Source organism: Canis lupus, chromosome 10, assembly GCF_048164855.1.
Source record: "Canis lupus baileyi chromosome 10, mCanLup2.hap1, whole genome shotgun sequence".
Lineage (NCBI taxonomy): Eukaryota > Metazoa > Chordata > Mammalia > Carnivora > Canidae > Canis > Canis lupus.
Window position 1 is genome coordinate 44,180,176 of NC_132847.1, and position 19,302 is coordinate 44,199,477.

General features: G+C 38.5%; 1 protein-coding gene across 24 annotated transcripts in view; it reads right to left on the reverse strand.

Moving 5' to 3' along the window:
• Nucleotides 1-19,302, reverse strand: part of ELAVL2 (ELAV like RNA binding protein 2) — a 168,521-nt gene that overhangs the window by 35,970 nt on the left and 113,249 nt on the right. For all 24 annotated transcript variants that reach the window (XM_072841548.1, XM_072841562.1, XM_072841553.1 and 21 more), the window contains one exon: nucleotides 4,398-4,501. In XM_072841548.1, coding sequence (XP_072697649.1) covers nucleotides 4,398-4,501 — 104 coding nt within the window. The remainder of the gene's footprint in view (nucleotides 1-4,397; nucleotides 4,502-19,302) is intronic.

A 19,302-nucleotide genomic window follows, 5' to 3' on the forward strand; every position in this document is an offset into this window, starting at 1 on the left:
ATAATCATTAACCTAGGCAAAAAAAAAAAAAAAAAAAAAAAAAGGCATTTTCCCTTGGGAGAGAGGAGTACTGGCTTGAAGCCATAAATGTTTCATATACTGATTTAGATTTTATAAGTACTTGAGACCCCCTAAAAACAAAACAGAAAAAGAACATGAGGACTGAACACAGTGACCACAACCACTAAGATGCCAAATGGTCCTGAGAACGAAGGGTTCCCATGGAGATGAGGGCTCTTGATGAGATTCCCCCCCGCATACATTTTGACAGTGGTCTGAGAAGATTCCCACCATCTACACCTGAACTATGCACAAACTATCTTTTCACTATCCTTCCTAATATAAGAAGTTAAAAACATTTTTAATTCTTCACACTTAATTTACCATCTCAGTATCAGGAACAATGTGGGCAGGGTTTAATCATGACTGACTCCCATGTAGCTCAGAAATGGTGTCATCACCAGCAAGGTAAGCTGCCAAAACATTGACCCAATCAGGAAAATACTGATCTTTAGGAGAAGAGACTAATCACTTTGAAACTTACACCTATGAATGCTGCTATTTATAATAAATACAGTTCTAACATAAGGTGAACGTATTAAAGTTTTTCTAATTCCTAAACCATACTTTTTAAAAAGTGAAGATGGTGTGAACTACCTTTTTACTCTGAATGCTGAACTATCTATCATTCAGCACGCTCAGGGGAATTACCCACAAGAAGATTATCAAGGTAAAGAATGGAAACAAACTTAACTTTGCATGCAAAAATACCAAACAGAGAACCCACCTATTGAGAAAAGGTACATTTTGGTGGTTCGTAATGCTAGGCCTTAGACTTGCTGTTACTAATCACAAAGCATATAAAAGGCAGATTCCTGCATCTCACCTCTGGACACTAACCCAGTAGTTCTGAAGTGGGCCCCAGAACCTGCATTTCTAACTCACTTCTGCTGAATCCGATGCAACCAAGTTTAGGAATAAATGCCTTAAAAATTTCTCAGTGCAAAAAAAAAAAAAACAAAACAAAAAAAAAAAAAAAAAATTTCTCAGTGCCTGAGGGACTCTGCTTCACTCATTGCAAAAATACTGAATATTTGTCATTATTCAACACACTCTCCATCTATTGCACAAAACCCTACTGGGCTAATGCTATTAGGAAGCCCCAGGAGAAACTGCTAAATAAACCACCTTTCACACCACTTGATTCACTGTTTCAATATTCCAATTACTAAGAATTCCACCATATGCACACTAAATGCTAGATGGCTTGGAAGACGAGAAGAACACAAACAGTTGTATACTTGTATATGATGTATGTATTAATTAGTCTACCACAGCTTTCTAAAGGGAAAGAGTTTTGACATATTAAATATACAAGTTTTGTCTTTAAGGGCCTGGTCTTAGTCAAACTCTTTTCGGACTAAGGTCTCAACTCTTTTATTGGGGGCAGAGCCCAGCCAGGCAGTGGCTGAAGGAAGAACTTCAGATGGGCTCCCATAGATGGGGAGAGGCTGCTATTCAACTAAAGCAGCGTGAAAGAGACTGAGAAGATCAGCCTGCCAGTAAAGAGCCCATCTGACCACCATAGAAAGCAGTGATAATGCTGGGTCAACTCCAAAGTTAAGTCAAATGACATGGTATAGGAGTAGGGAAAAATAAGAGACGTCTGAGTGAGAAGTAACATGAGGTAAGTGTGTAAGTTTAGCCCGACAACAACCACCAGGATGGACTGCAAGAAGGATAAAAAGGCTCATTTACGGAATAGTATCCCAGGGAATGGAATGGTTTAAACGCAGCTTCCAAAAGGTACTTAAAGCAGCCAACATGAGGAAAAAACTGGCTCAAGATGTTGTCTAAGAACATAAAACATGTCTCACTGAAAATAAGAAAGAAAAACCACACAAAGAACAAACAGACAAAAATGGTGCTCTGTAGTTTTGGAAAATGGTCTGCTTTGCCTCTCAGAGAAATCTGGGCCAAATTGAGGATACCAGCTGTTATCTGATATTTTTACAGGAACCAAATGGGGGCGGGGAAAGAAGTAGCCTGCTGCTTCCCCACCACTCCCACCCCCATTTCAGAAAATCAGAAGAGAAGTAGCAGATGTCACAGTTTAAAAGCCACAAGGCATTACTGTCCTTTCTTCTACATATGCTGCCCGAGCAGCTGGGCCCTGAAGAGAAAGCCGGGCAATGGGCAAAGAGGAAGCAGCTGTCATCAATGGTCTCCTCGCAGGCCATGGAAATTCATTCTCTGGCAACCCATCTCCCCTGCATTTCTGCCTTCTTGTAGACATTATTGCAAAAGAACTCAGCAAAAGAACGGACTTCCCTAGAATGAGGTATGGGTGACTTTTTCTAGAATGGAGAAGAGTATGCTCTGGTTTGAGCAATCTACTCCAATTTCTTCTTAACCACAGCTCAGGACCTCAACAGAAAGATAAATTAGCAGCAATTCTGAAAATAAATCTAACATGGGTAGGCCTACAAAAATCTTCAGTAGGACAGAGAACACACAAAACAATCTGAAGGTGACTGGGTATTAGAAGTCTTTTTTTAGTAGCATTTGATGATTACTTAATAGTAATAGTGCTTAACATTACTAGTAAAAAGTTAACCTTTGTGACAAAAAGTGTGCAGAGAAGAATGGAAATTGAAAAAAGCAATCCAGATTAAAAAACAAGTATCAAAAAAAAAAAAAAAAAAAACAAGTATCAGTCATAAGTCTTTGTGCTTATAGACTATAAGAAATCTAATTTTTTCCCTCAAATTCTGGTAGCGTAACAACCAGCTCTTTTTCTGGCTGAAGGGTTAATATTTTCAAAAGACATTTCCTTACTCAAGAAACATGTAGAATTCTTGGACATCTTACATCCAAATATATCTGGGAGCTCCTCATACAGTTCCCTTTAAATGAGACAGAACTAGGAGGCATTTTTCCTACGGGCCAATAAATATAAAGAATGAGATGTCAAAACTACCCAGGGCTAATGAATTACCTTAAGCTGACAATTCTGAGAGAAGCAACGTTTAAGCACAAAGATGACACTGCATTTCCAGACTTCTGAAAAAATGAGCAGAAATCTTCTAGACGAGTCTCTAAGCAAGATGGATGCCATAGTCAGCCTTGACTAGCTTCCCCTTACCACTTCAGGCTATAGTGTGAGCCAACTTCTTAAATCAAGGGTGGAAAATAGGTTCCAGCTTGAGTCAATTGATAGAGGTTGTCTGGAACACTATTTTGAAAAATATTTGGGTGCTACATCTAGACTAACTGAGAAAGACTGCCATGATTGATTGGCAATGTCTGCACTGGGCAGGAGAGGCAAAATTGATGGCATGTGCACTAAGCATTTGCCAGAAGCAAATTCTTTTTTTTTTTTTTTTTTTTTTAAGATTTTATTTATTTGATAGAAAAAGAGAGAGAGCATGAGCACGGGGCAGGGGCAAGGGCAGAGGGAGAAGCAGATTCCTCACTGAGCAGGGAGGCTGACACAGGGCTCAATCCCAGTACCAGTCAAAAGCAGACGCTTAACCAATTGAGCCACCCAGACAACCCCCCACCCCCAACCTTTTATTTTCTAAAGGAAAGGAAATCTATACTGCAAATTATATTAACTTTTATGTTGGCATTTTGAAAATTCACAAAAGCCAGAAAATATCCACAAATTACTGACCAATTGCCTTGAAAAGTATAACAGGAAAAATAACATGTGTGACATCTAAGCATGTCCAATCAGTCTCCTCAAAGTTAGAGCAGAGTCAGAACAGAGCCCATGGACCACATCCAACTTGTCGGTTGTTTTTTATGATCTCTGAGCTAAGAATGATTTTTACATTTTTAAATGACTGGGACAAAGAAAAAAGACTATTTTGCAACACGTGAACATTCTATGAAATTCAAGTTTCAGCTTCCATAAATAAAGTTTTCTAAAATCACAGTCACGTCAATTCATTCATGTCGTTATTATCTATGGAAGCTTCAACCTGCAAGGGCAGAGTTGAGAAGTTGTGACACAGACTGCATGGCCCACAAAGCCTAACATTATTTATTACCTGGTCTTTCACAGAACAACTCAGCCAAGCCCTAAGCTCAAAGAACTAGTCAGAGGTTTTCTCAAGTTATACGTGAAGTACTGACTATAAAGGAAGGAGAGTTAATTCAGCAGGCTTCAAAAAGTACTTAGCTAAAGGAGTTGCTACTGTTCCTTTATTGATATAGGAGTGACTAGATAAAGTACTCCTGAACATTTTCCCCTACCACGTAACAAAAAATTCTGCTAGGTCTCTCAGAAAAGTGTCTATTTGAGCATGAAACAAAGGAAAAGAACTACAAGACGACCTGAATTGTTTTTAATCTCTGTTTTGCAAGTAGATATAAAAAAATTTAAGACATACTTTTATTGTTTTGGTTTGAAGTCTCAATCCATTCAGGGTGTTGATAGCTTTCTCTGCATCCTTAGGGTCAATGTAGTTCACAAAGCCATATCCCAAGCTCTGCCCTAATGAAAGGGGAGGAGAAAAAGGCATATATTAGTTCTACACGGCTGATGACAGAGATCCACTCTCATTTTGGCATACGGTCTTATCATTCACACCAGCACATTTTCTCAATAGTAAAAAGAAGTCTACATTAATTCTTCTAGAAACATATATGTAGTCTTTTTTTCATCTCCTGTCTACTACATTTGCAAGTTTAAACATCAGTTAGAACTCAGCAAGCTGTGCGTTTAAAAACAAAAAACAACCAAAAGAACCCCCACACATCTCCAAAGCATCTCATCAAACATATCCTGCCTGAGCCAAAGCACCCAGCAGCAAATGTAACGTTCAGTCTCAGAAACAGTGGGTGCAAGTCTCCGCCGAGCTGCTGAGTGGGCTTCACGGGCACGACTTTTTCAGTTTCATTTTCTTTACCCATAAAAGGCGAAGGCATCAAGCATCAACCAAGAATCTGTCAGTATTCTGTACATTGTACCCTGACAAATTTACAGCCTTTACCAAGAATAATTATTTCCACTTAAAAGGTGAGGAATCGTGTGTTCACTCATGCATGTATGCATGTGTACATGTACATTTTGTAGGAGAGCCTCTTCAAATACTGAAACCAATTTTCTAAAAAAGGTTTGATGACCTAAATAAGGAGACAGGGAAATCTGAACACAAAGATTTACACTGAGAACATCCAAGCCAATGAGAACATGCAGGAAAGGAAGGAAAAATATAAAAAAATAATAATAAAACACAATTTCTGAAGTAAGAGTAGCTTAACAAGGAGTATTTTGTTGTTTTTCCCTAACATCTGAGTTCTCTAACCCCTAGCTCAATTTGTCCCAACTCTCAAACAAAATGGAAGATATTCAAGGGATTGGAATCAATGGAATGCACATATAAGTAAAGCCAATCCAAAATATTGCAATTTTTCAACCAAAAGCAGGTTTCTCAGTTTCAAAAGGTAAGAAATACCATAGTAGAGTAGGTGACAAAATGAACATAAAGGTTTAATCTACTAAAGTCAAACCAAACTAACTGAGTTTCCCAGAAGATGCTCAGCAAAGGTCCAAATACTTTTTATGAAATATATATTTTTTCCCCATCAATTTCAGAGCAAATAGGGTTTTTTTTTTTTTTCTTTGATGGGGTACTTTAGGTGTATGTGGTTATGAACACAGGTATTTAGGATAGCCTCTCTGGCTACCCTAAAGCATTCCCTATTACTACACAAAAAAATAGAGAACACTAAATATAGTACCAAATAACCATGAAAACTTGCGGTTGTATTCTGGAACCACTATCAGAATTTGGATGTTGTACAATATTCAAAACTAATATGTCAGTTTACCTCAATTTAAAAAAAAAAAAGATTTGAGTAATAATTACTAACATATGCCCTCTTACTAAATTGTTTGTTTGTTTGTTTGTTTTAAGGAATAGCTAAAACTAATTCAATCCATTATTTTCTTCACACTAATCATAGAGATTTTCTTTTACTTACAGTTCTATTTTTTAAAAGTTCCATGGGAAGCCATTGTATTTTAAGCATTCAGCTTTTTAATAAATTCAACATTTACCGTATGTCTATCGCGTGCATAGTGCCCTCTTATGAAATGTGCTGCAGTTCTATTGTCATTGAGCAGGATTCAAATGGGCTGAACACAAAAGCAGCTCAAGGAAGCAGTTTATAAAAGAAAGAATATGAGCTTTGCAGACAGACACATAAGAGTTCTAATCTGCTCTGCTGTTTAACAGCTCTCGGACTTTGAAGAAGCTACTCAACTTCTCTGAGCCATAACCTCCTTATTTCCAAAATGAAGGTAGTAATTTTTACCCAACAAGGTTGCTTAGCCAGTGATGAGAACATTCACTACCAATGGAAATAAATCATCAATGTGAAAAGATAAAGAAAAATAACGTATCTAGGGGATCCCTGGATGGCTTAGCAGTTTAGCACCTGCCTTTGGCCCAGGGCATGATCCTGGAGCCACGGGATCAAGTCCCACATCAGGCTCCCTGCATTGAGTCTGCTTCTCCCTCTGCCTCTCTCTGTGTCTCTCATGAATAAATAAATAAAATCTTAAAAAAAAAAAAGAAAGAAAAGAAAAATAAGGGATCCCTGGGTGGCGCAGCGGTTTGGCGCCTGCCTTTGGCCCAGGGCGTGATCCTGGAGACCCGGGATCGAATCCCACATCAGGCTCCCGGTGCATGGAGCCTGCTTCTCCCTCTGCCTGTGTCTCTGCCTCTCTCTCTCTCTGACTAATATAAATAAATGAAAATTAAAAAAAAGAAAAGAAAAGAAAAATAACATATCTACTATATGTTAATGAGTCTCCATGTATTCATTTAAAATTAAATCAGGGAATCACTGGGTAGCTCCATCAGTTAAGCATCTGACTCATGATTTCAGTTCAGGAAGTGATCTTGGGGCCATGGTGTCAAGCCCCACTGTTGGGGGCTTTGCGTTGCAATCTGCTCCAGTCTCTCTCTCTCTCTCTCTCTCTCTCTCTCTCTCTCTCTCTCTCTCTCTCCCCCCACCTCCAAAGCTCGCTCACTCTCATTCTCAAGTAAATAAAAATCTTTTAATAAATAAGGAAGATGCTACAAATATAATGGGGAAAGGAAAGACAAGCTGAACATTGTACAGTTTTGTCACATTGCTACTCTATAATAAAATAGAATCATCAATTATAACTGCATTAGAAGTTTATTTCTCCTATCTACTGCACTATCCTTACACCTGCATTTTAGCACAATTAATCAAAGTGTTTTTTCAACCTTGGTCACACACTTGGAATCATCTACAAAGCTTTAAAAAAATAATAATAATACCTGAGTCCTATTCCCAAAGATTTTTATTTTACTGGTCTATTATGAAGCACTAGTACCAGGTTTTTAAAACTCTGGTGATTCTAACATGCATCCAAGGTTGAGAATCACAGTTTTAATGGTGAGAGAGAATCTGGGGCTGCAAATCTGGGACCCTTGAGAGGGAGCCACGTGCTGACCGTCTGGGCATGTGAAGAAACCCTGCAGGAAGACAGGAAGACTGTCTTTTTTATGTATGCACTTTCATATATAAGTGAATGTCTTCCCTCTAAAACCTTCAGATTAGCCATCACTTCAGATAGACTGTTTATTGTCCTGTGAAGGTCACTCTCAGGCACAGCAGTGCCTGCTGGAGTTGGGTCACCAGATAAAGTAAAAAGCCTACCCTTCCAGTTCCCTGCTTAGCTGTCTGCCAGACTGGCCTCTAAGCGCTTACTCCTAAGCACATGGTAGGCACTCAAAAGTTTGCTAAATGAATGAATGACAAATACAGTGGTTTTATGTATTTAACCAAAGGCATTATTATCATCAACATCAAATCAGACGGTCCGTCCATCCACTGAACGGGTCTTTCACTTGATCTACCCCCCAGAGTAAATCACGGCTAGTTTCTACCACCCATAAATTGACTAAAGTCAGACAATATTTTATCCCTAAATGACCTCTCCTCCATAAACTTCCTAATTTGCTTAGTGGCTTTAGTAGGAAATGCACCACTCACTCATCAATTAGAACATGTCTGTAGTAACCAAATTTTACTATTAATCTAAGCTAGATAATACGAAAGGAGGTATTTGCCACAAAGGGGTTGCATTTTAAAATCCGCTAAAGCAGATGAATTAGCATGTTATCACTGGGAGTACAGGGAGTTAGGAACTCGAGATTTTTACTTTAAGGTATTATTACTGAATGCTTACAATACATAAATGTTTCACAGATGGTATCAAGATAGGCAAGACTCCTCCCATTCTTACCTTTCAGCTATGTGGTGGTTTCACTAATTTTAGCCTTTTATTTATTATGCATATGATTTTTAAAGCTGGGCAAGGTCAGTCAGCTCCCTCAAATAAAAAAAACAGGTAGGAAAGTAGTGGTCAGGATCTGAATCCAAGACTCTCAAATGCTAGGCTCTTCTGCACTCAATTTACAACTAGTTAATATATGAACCCAGACCGTCTTCAATATGCATTAAGTATAACGTAAGCAAGCATTTTCTAAGAGGGTTCTATCACATACTGTCTGGAAACAGCTCAGATTCCTATACTTCATGTGCAAGTATCAGTTTCATTATATATGAATTTCAATGCTTTTATTCATCCTATGACAAACTGCATCTTATATAGTGACTACCTCACTTCAGGTTATCCTGAGTCAAGGGTAAATAAAAATAAAAATAAATATCAAGTCAGAATTATTTAGCCAGGGTCCAGTGTTTCCCACTCTTGTATTCATCAGCTAGTAATCGTCATAAGCCACTAAGGAAGGCTTAGACACCAAGCATCATCTATCCATGCCATCCAAATCTAGTTTTCCCAACATTCTGAATTTAGAACGTGCATATTGATAATCCCCAAACCAAGAATCTTTTCTTTAAAAAAAAATTTATAAAGCTCTACATTTAAATTCCAAGTATAAAGAAACCCAAAGTGATTAAAAACTGAACAAAAATGACAAAGCTAATGTTCTCCCAAAAAAGCCTTCAAGACAAAGAAATTCTGTCTTTAAAAGTCAAAAAAAACTGGGATGCCTGGGTGGCTCAGCGGTTTAGCACCTGCCTGTGGCTCAGGGCTTGATCCTGCAGTCTTGGATCGAGTCCCACATGGAGCTCCCTGCATGGAGCCTGCTTCTCCCTCTGCCTAAGTCTCTGCCTCTCTCTCTGTATCTCTCATAAATAAATAAAATCTTTAAAAAAATAATAATATGTGAAAAAAAATCCCTTCTAGTAACTGGACATCGAGAATAACATCATCACTAGTCCCCAAGCTATCTTTACAAGCTACCTTGTCTCAAGGCTCTTAGGGATTTTTGGAACCATTAATCCAATCCTTGTTCCTAATGGCCATGGCAAGGATTCTAGAATCCGACTACAGAGAAAGCCATGTGAGCAATCACATGGCCTCAGACCTCTATACAGGGCACTGAAAACTCCGGGTCAATACCATACTTCAGCACTTATATTTTATACAATGTGTGGGTGGAATGCCTTCTGTTTTGCATCATCCTTTCTAATCCAACATATATGCCAGAAGATCCCTTCTTCACAAGAGGTAGAAAAATCACTTACAAACTGCTCCTGGCATGAGGAGAACAGTTAGAAGCAGGCTACTTAGAACCACAGTCAAGTGATCTGAAGCACTCCATAGGCCTCTGAATGGGACCAAGGCCCATCAAGAGCCACAAGGGAGGGGGTCAGGGCAGGAAGAGGAAAACAGGAAGAGTTCTTTCAGTAACAAAATGCTGGTGGGACACACAGTAAACTTCAATTTATCCCAAACTGTGTGTAATTCAAAGCCAGCAGCCGTTCCCCTGCCACCTACATTGCTTTTAATAGCATACTTTAATTAAAAATTTAATTGCATATTTTAATTAAAAATACACAATCTTCTGGACCCATTTAATTCAAAGGTCACTTTATTTAGTCTTTCCTATTTCAAATTACTACCGATGTGCAGAATATCAAATTACCCCCTCAGGTTTAAAGGTACAGGTAATAAATAGACCTCCATAATTCTTGATCATAAATCTGGTACATTAATTTTTATCCAACTAATAACGGAGATCCTTCTCAACAGAACTATGCAAAGTGAAATTCTGTATTAAAAAAAAATCCTACATATTTCTCACATTTAGCATTCATTTGTTCAACAATTATAGACAGTCTACTTTCTGCTAATCCCCAAAGACAAAAAGTTCCTCTTCATAAAAACCTACATCCTGGGATGCTGGGGTGGCTCAGTTGGTTAAGCATCTGACTGTCGGTTTTGGCTCAGTCTTGATCAGTCTCAGGACCCTGAGATCAAGCCCCAAGGGTGGAGGCAGGCTCTGTGCACAGCAGGGAGTCTGCTTGAAATTTCCTCCCTCCCCCTACCCCCTCTGCTCCCCCCACCACCGCTAGCTACTCTTTCTCTAAAATAAATAAAATCTTTGGGGAAAAAAAACACAAAACACCCTACACCCAGCTAGGAGGAGAAAAAAGATCAAGCTCTCCAGTGTATTAGGAAAAAACAAAAAAGGACTAAAGAGAAAAGAGAAGTAGAGAGAAGAGTGTGGCAGGGTGGGGTCAGGGCTGCTATTTAAATAGAATCATCAGTGGGCCTCTCCAGAAGGTACATTTGATCCAAGACTTGAAGGAGTAACTCATAGTCTAATAGGAAAGCTTTGTAAGACTGACTTCAGTGCAAGTTCTACCAACTAAATCTGCCCTTCCTCCCCAGCCCCTTCTACATTACCACAGGTCCTCAAGTATTATTCTAACCAGAATTAGTGCTACAATACCATCACCCTTTCCCTAGTCTCCTATGAACTCCCAAACCAACTGCCCTCCACCATGCTGTTGTTCAAATGACCTTCCTAAAAGACAAATCCAATCACAGGGCACCTGGGTGGCTCAGTGGTTGAGCATCTACCTTTGGCGCAGGTCGTGATCCTAGGGTCCTGGGATTGAGTCCTGCATCAGGTTCCCTGCAGGGAGCCTGCTTCTCCTTCTGCCTATGTCTCTGCCTCTCTTTCTGTGTTCTCTCATGAATAAGTAAATTAAAATCTTTAAAAAATGTAAAAAAAGACAAATCAAGTATGCTCTGGTTTCTAAGGTCTTCATCATATTCTTGCTTACTTCTTCTACTGCTCTACATATACCCTAAAATGCACATTCAGTTCCCTGTGCCTGAAATACACATCTTCAACTGGCCAACCCCGACATAGCCTTTGAGACTTTCTCTAAGACCCTTTCCTGACATAACCTTCTCTCGGTACATACTGTTCAATACGCCGTAGTCCTTCCACGGCCCTTATATACCTTTATCTTAGTACACAAGGGTGGTAAATCAACTTGGATTATCACCTCCCCAAACCCCGCTTTAAACTGTTGAGCAAAGGCAAACGGAGCATAGTTCCTGACATAGAAAACTCTTAACACAGATTAACTACACGTTCATTGAATGAACAAACGAGCTAAGGAACAAAGAACAGCTGTCTGCATTTCAGGAAATTAGGGTTTAGAGGAGATATACCCTGCTCCCCATGTCCCTACTGTTGTTCTAGAAAGATTAAAGAACAAAGGTGTTCAAATGTTACACTGTTCTGTCCTTATAAGGAATTGACGTGAGATGTATTTAAGATAGTTCATGTAGAATTTTTCATGAAAAATTTCTACAAATACCATTTAAATGAAATCTCCATTTTAAAAAATAATGTCACCTAGAGTAATTTGATAGATTTACATAAATCTGTTTCACAAATCTGTAAGTATGAATTATGGGATGTCAGCATATAATTTTGTTGAAAGTGCTTTTTCACTAATATAATTAAGTCTGCCGAGACTATTCATGTACAAGTCAAATAAAATGCAGAGTGAATTCTGTAAAAACCTGGTAGTTGAATCAACAATAAAAGGTGACTATGCTGATTGATGTGTATCTATTATTTCATTTAGAGCAGTAGCAATGTTTTATGAAATAAAAAAGGACAAAAGCAGCATGAATCTTTTCTAAATCCCACAGTTAGCAGAAACAGGTCACTATGGTTCTCTCTGACAAGCAAGACTATTTGCAATCTGAGTTCTAATAATGTAATACTTAAAAAAAAGAAAAACCAAATTGAAAAGACACAATGTCTCCAAACACAGCCCCTATATAAAACTTCATCTCCTAACAAAAAAAAAAAAAAAAAAAAAAAGGAAATAATCTGAATTAGGAAAACAAGTTTACTCTAGGAGGGGGAAGGGTAGACAGGAGTGCAATTTTTGTTTTTAAAGAAAGACCTCCCCCTTTCCCTCATTGTAACACCCTTCTTTCCTCCTCCCCCCACACAATAAAGTTGCAAATGTGTTGTTTCTTCAGATGGACTTTCTGTTCTTGGGCACTGGTTATGTCTGTCTGTTCAGACAGGCTGTGCACTGCAACTCTGGCATCAAAACAAGGAGCACCAGACTTTCCAAAGGAGCTCTCTTAGTATCTCAGATCTGATGTGTAACAAAACCACGTGGATACCACACATCAGGGGAAAGGTCTGAGAGAATCTTAGAAGGATGCAATCCTCTCAAGTTTTCTATCCAAATTTTAATTCCTGACTTACCCTTAGTCTCCTCAGATGCAGCACACCAGATGCAGCAAGACCTTTCATTTAAACACTCAACTAACTCAAGTCAAATTAAACAGGTCCTCCTCACTGCCCCCTAATGAGGAAGATCAAATTGTGAGACAGAAGACTAGTGAGATCCTATTACTACAGAACAAGCCAGCCTTCCTGAAAGCTCAGAGCATTTTTACCAGCTTCCCAAAGGACATTACCATGGATTAGCGAGAGAAAGAATTCAACCTAGACACTCACATAACACAGAAAACAGATGGCTCACTCGAGGACTTATCTTCCACCCAAATGCTAATAAGGCTGGCCTAAGACTAAAATGCCCCAATATTTTAAAATGGGTTTCAGGACTTCACAGAATTATTGAGATAATATAGAAGAGTTTAAATTGTAACTTTTCTGCTGAAATCAAAGTAAATAGTGATCATTTGGTAAATATTACCTAAGCAGCCTAATTCTAGAGGGAGCTGTTAACATCCTAGCACCAAGGCATTTTCCTTTCAAGTTAATTTTAATGGCCTTATCTGTCCTCTGATTATAAACTGGTAGAGCTCTATTTTCCTATGGTTCCAATCCCAGTAATTATGAATCTGCTGGCAACGCAGCATGACCTTGCTTAAGTTAGTGAAACTGTGGATTCTTAATACATCACAATTTCAGACAACATTAAGAACTCCCACACAATTCGGTCTCAGGCTATCAAGAACAGCAACAGCATATTAAATTCGTGAGTACTGCACATGGGTACTAAGATGGTCTCACATCCAAGACTAGAAAATTAAGAAATACGATCTTTATCCAAAGTGAGGAAAATAAACCAATTGTTCTAGCATATACACCTTAGAACAAGACTTCACCTTGGAGGCTCTCTCTAGCCAGAGACAGAGTGAGCTACTGTAGCATCTCGACCACATTTAAAACAAAAGTCAGTTTTCGTTACTTACTGATTTAGGTAGCTGCCCTCAAAAAAAAAAAAAAAAAATTCAGCAGTTTTACCTTAAAAACTGGACTTGCCCCCTATGATGAGAGCAAAAGCCAAAAACTATCAGATGGCCAGAAAGACCCTACAGTTAAAAAAAAAAAAAAAAAAGCTAGCAACTTTCTTTTGTTTAAAAACAAGTCAACAAGTATGAGCTAAGGCAAAACCTACTTTCACCAGATCTAGGTCCGCTGCCATATTCTCACTTCATTGTTAATTATAATTAACCCCATGCAAAATTTTTTTTTTTTTTAAGTAGGCTCCATGCCCAGCATGGAGCCCAACACAGGACTTGAACTCATGACCCTGAGATTAAGACCTGAGCTGAGATCAAGCATTAGATGTTTAACCCACTGAGCCACCCAGGCACCTCTATACAAATTTCTTGTAAATCTATTCACACACACAAACACACACACGCACACACACAACACAGAGAGGCTTGAATTATTTGCTTTATCTTGTGCTTTCCTAAAAGGCAATGGAATTGTTTGAGTAAATATCATCTGAGATGAGGGCAAAAGAGCCATGTATCTCAAGATATTGTCGTGGTAAAAAGAAACCAGTTAACAACTGCAGTAGTAAAAAGGGCATCTGCTGTTGCTTGCACTACCTGCTGGTGTCAATCGATGCACACACGTGCATATACACACTCATACACACATAGGTAAGCAGTCCATCAGAAAGCAGTAAAACAATGTATTATTCTCTCTTTGCAAGACATTTTTTATTCAGATTTGCAAGAAAAAAAATTTAAAGATCCTAAAGCACTATAATGAGCTCAGTGCCCTTTTGAAACTGTGTCAAAGATTCCTGCAAATCACTATGGTGAGCTACCTATTTCATCCAGAACAATGTGAAATAGTCTACAAATCCCACCAGATTAAAAAAAGAAATCTTGTAAGAGATAAATTTTCTTCTTAAACACATAATTGTTTGTGTAAATATATCTGATCCAAAAGTTAAAATTTAAATTCACCAGCCAAAAAAACCTTCCAATACTAAAAGCTCAGTAAGTCTGTGGGAAAAGTCTATTCCTACTGGGCCATGACTGCTTTTATCTAAGCTTTCTAGAAGCAAATGGTGCCACTGCCTAATTATAAACTGCCATCATGCAACTTATAAGACTTATATTACACATATTAATATTTAATTCTCACAATAAAGCTCTGTGTAGATAGATCTGTACCAATTTTATAGTTATAAATTTAGAGGCCCAGAGATGCTAATTAACTTGCTCACAGGCACACGGCTAGCTGGTTACCATAGTTAGGTTTTTTCAAAGCCAGGATTGACCTTTCCAAAGTTGGTATTTCCAGCATACACTTCACTGCCTTTGGCCAAGTTTGGGAATTACACGGAGACAGAGTCCTGTGCATCCAAGGGTCTCAAGTTTTCAACAAGGATATATTCATAATCTTAAATACACCTGCAAATTTTTTTTCTTGTCATGTAACTGACTGGAACTTCACCATTTTTTAAAAAAGATTTTACTTATTTATTTATTCATGAGAGACACAGAGACATAGGGAGAGAGAGAGAGAGAGAGAGAGAAGCAGGCCCCCCTTGGGGAGCCTGATGCAGGACTTCATTCCAGGACCTGGGATCACGACCTGAGCCAAAGACAGATGCTCAACCACTAAGCCACCTAGGTGCCCAAACTTCACCATTCTTTCCTAATCCATCAAGACACTGCATACAAAAGGGGAAAAAAAAAAAAAAAGGAATGGCATCCTGCAGGTGCACAAACCATTTAAATCCTCAAAACAAATCCATCATTACAAAACAGATTAGAGATATCCACAATATAAAAAGATTCATTTAAAACAGGACTTGATTTGCATACTCTTTTTCCAGAAACTCAGAAAGCAATTCTTATGGCTAAAGCCAAACATGTTTGCGACTGCCAAAATTATCTCCCACACAAGACACTTCTCTCGTCAGCAGATTGCATTAAAATGCTTTTATACGCACAGTGTGGTTTCCTAGCTGAAGAAAAGCAGGTGGGATCAATACCACATGCTCTCTGCCCTCTTAAGATCTTTGTTCAAAAATTTAAAGTAAGACAATAAACAAGGGGAGATGCAGGCCCCTAATGAACATGGAACACCTCAGATTAATCACTGGAGTTTCATGCTCAATCAGGACGAACTTGCAAGATATATTTAGTTAACTGAAACAGAAGAAACTTAGGAGTTTCTTGACAGAGAAATAAGAAAATAGGCATACGGAGAAGAGCTAATGTGTAGAGAAAGACAGAGGAAATAGACCAAAGGCAAACTGAATGAACAGCACAGAGTCTGTACAGAAGTAAAGCAGCAGGCTCTGAGAACAGAGGTGCCCCACATGAAGGTCAGTAGTGGTCATCCTGCAGTATGCACCAAGCAGGAAGGGACTATTGAAAAGAGAAGAGAGAAACAGAAAAATCTAGGGAGGTTAACTCTGGAAGCCTAGAACAATCAGCACATAAAGGTCTAGGACCAAGAAGACCATGAGAAAGAAATTTTGATAGTCCAGGAAGGGCATCTGACCCAAATGCTTTTTATTCAAGTACCCAGGATCAATCAATCAATCAATCAATAAATAAGAAAATAAATAAGAAAATAAATAAGAAAATAAATGAAAATAAATAAATTACAGGATAAAAACACACAAGCTCTTTTACAAGTCCCTACAACCCGCCTCAATATGAAATGACTAACCACCTATCTATTCTCCTACTCCATAAAACCTTTTGCTCATGCTACCCCTCTCTGAGCCTCTATTTTTACCTCTGAATAAACGAATAAACATGATTAATTCATTCTAAGCCCTCTATCCTCAAAATTGTACTTTTGGAACTACTCTTTTCCTTTGGTGGGCCTTCCATAATAAGGGCCAGGAATGGAATTAAAGGCAACCCTCTTATCCAGTAGTTCCATACTTCCAAGGTATAACTTCTCACCTTCCTAAGAGTAATAGAAGACAAGGAACCTTCTCAGAAGGTTAATTTCTAATATTCAGAAATTATCAAAGCACCAACCCAGCAGCCTCTCCAATATTCATTCGCCATGCAGCCAAATAGATATGGATAACCCTGGCCATCAAACAGCAAAACCCAACTTGACTATCCAGTGAAGACTTATGATTTCCCAAGGTCTCTTTTACAAAGCTGTAAAAATATATACACCTGAATTCTCCTCCTCACCTGCAGTTAAGCTGCTCTTTCTTATGAGTAGACAAAAAGTGTTAATACTACTATAAACAAACACAAATACTTTACATTTTGTGCAGCTATCACAAGGTTATACAGGATTTCTGAATGCACACACAGACCTAAGTCCTACATATACAAATGGTGACACCAAGTCAAAAAAGAAAAAGAGTTGAGAAAGAAGGGAAGGCTGGGTCATTTAAGAAGAGGACCCTGCAGTGTGTGGCTGGCTTAGACCATTAAGCATCTGACTCTTGATCTCAGGATCATGAGTTCAAACCCCACGTTGGCCTCCATGCTGGGTGTCAGGCTACTTTAGAAAAAAGGGGGGGGGGGGGCGACCTTGATAGCATCACAGCATCACATCAATCTGGAAAAAAAAAGTTTCAAATAAAGTAAAAACATGTATCATTTCATCTCCTCATCTGTATCATTGATAAAGTATCCTCAATATATGTAACAAAGCTTCCCCTTGGGGACAACTCTCCACTTTAGCTCATTTTATTTCAATAAAAAAAGACCATAATTAAATTAGAGGTATTTTTAGCAAAGACAAAGGAAGTAAAATTCCAAAGGACATCCACTGTCCCCAACTGACACAAAGATTTAGGTATAAATAACATGTGATTTTCCTTCTCTTTTGTACAGTACATTTTGTTTAGTTTATATTTAATAAAAAAAAAAGGCAGTTACATTTTCAGAAGGATATGAGGAACATGATGTATTTTTCCCCTCCCCCTCAATTTAAAATAGTCACATAAAAGCACTGATTTTTATACTTAGGAGAAATCCCCAAACAGGCCAATTGTGTTTGGTCAGGTTAGGATATAAATGCTGACTATAAAGGAAACTTACTTAAATACTGCAGACACAGCTTCAAGGACCTCAAGAAAATCCTCTCTTGAAGCAGTAAAGAGAAAAGAATCCCAACAGAAAACATTCTATAGAGGAAGCCAGCAGTACAAGGTGAAAGTTTAAAAGGCTGCGGGCCAGATGGGAACCATGGCTACAAATTAAGTCAAAGAGGTATACCCGAACAGAAATAAATATCCATTTTGTTTTTGCAAAGGGACAGATATGTTACACCAAACCACTCTGAGACCATAGGGCAATTTGCCCACCAATTAACAGATGGCTTCTAAAAAGAAATACAAAATGGTCTGGCTCCCGTGATTGCCACATTCACATCACACATAAGCATATCTGACAAAATAACCTAGTTTAAAAGTTGAAAAGATTAACTATTGTGATCCTCCAAATTTAAAATTCACATACTTTAAGAAGCAAATGCTTAGAAGATCTGTTCACACAATGACTCATTAGCACACAAAAACCTTGTCCTCCTTAGCATCAGAGTAAATGCACCATCACACTGACCTGCAGAAGCAGAGCTGCTCTCTTACCACTGACTAAAAAGTATATTAAAAAGGAAATATGCAAATCATATGCTCCACAACTTAGCCTACAAGCCCACTCCTAACTCTGGATACAATTTGCCCTCTAAACAGGAAAAACCTAAACACAAAAATCATCTTTTTAATTTATTACCATTTAATGGACTCAAGTACCCATGAACCTAAAGAAAGATGGTGGGGAAAAAGAATTTTATTCAATAAGCGCATCTAGGGCGCGGGTCTGGCTCAGTTGGCAGAGCATGTGATTCTTGATCTCAGGGTCATGAGTTCAAGTGCCACATGGGGTATAGAGATTACTTAAAAAAAAAAGTAAGTTAACAAGCTTTTAAAAAAAATAAAAGATGTACACCTAAACTTTATCTTACAAAAATTTTTTTCTCAATTTTAAGGATCTTTTAAAATTTATTTGAGAGAGAGAGCACGAGGGAGGGGCAGATGGAGAGAAAGAAGCCAACTCCCTGCTGATCAGGACCTTGGGATCGTGACCTTGGCTGAAGGCAGGCACTTACTGACTAAGCCTCCCAGGTGCCCCTACCTTAAGGACTTTTAAAATGATGCCTGCTTTCATCTGCTATTACTGAAGATTACATATCTGAGGCTCATTCTTGGGGAAGATGCTATGTTTTTATGGTACCAGAATAAATGATATTAAGGATGTCTGATGGGGGAAGCAACTTCTACATAGTTGCTAAGCTATTTGGGTCGCATCACATGGCAACGCTGCAAACATATTTCAAGATTAAGGCAAAGACAGGTGGCAAAAGGTAGCTCATTCAGAAAAATCCATCTTTTTGCCACAAAGTGTCCCCAAAAGAAAAGGGGGCTGGGAGTGTAACTCAGCCCTACGATGCCGATCTGTGAAAGGATACCTCACCTGCAGAAAAAAGCTGGGCTATATGCACTCTTTCATGCTCACCTCATGACTCCACCATCTACCTTGCCCTTGTCACACAAATCAATTCATACCAGAACATTCCAATCAGTCATGTTAAAGAGCCTCCTAAGCTGTAGAGTGCTATACAAAAATGCTAGGTATTCAAGTACAAGTACACCACTCAAATGACGATTTCACTAGTCTTTCAGCTCATT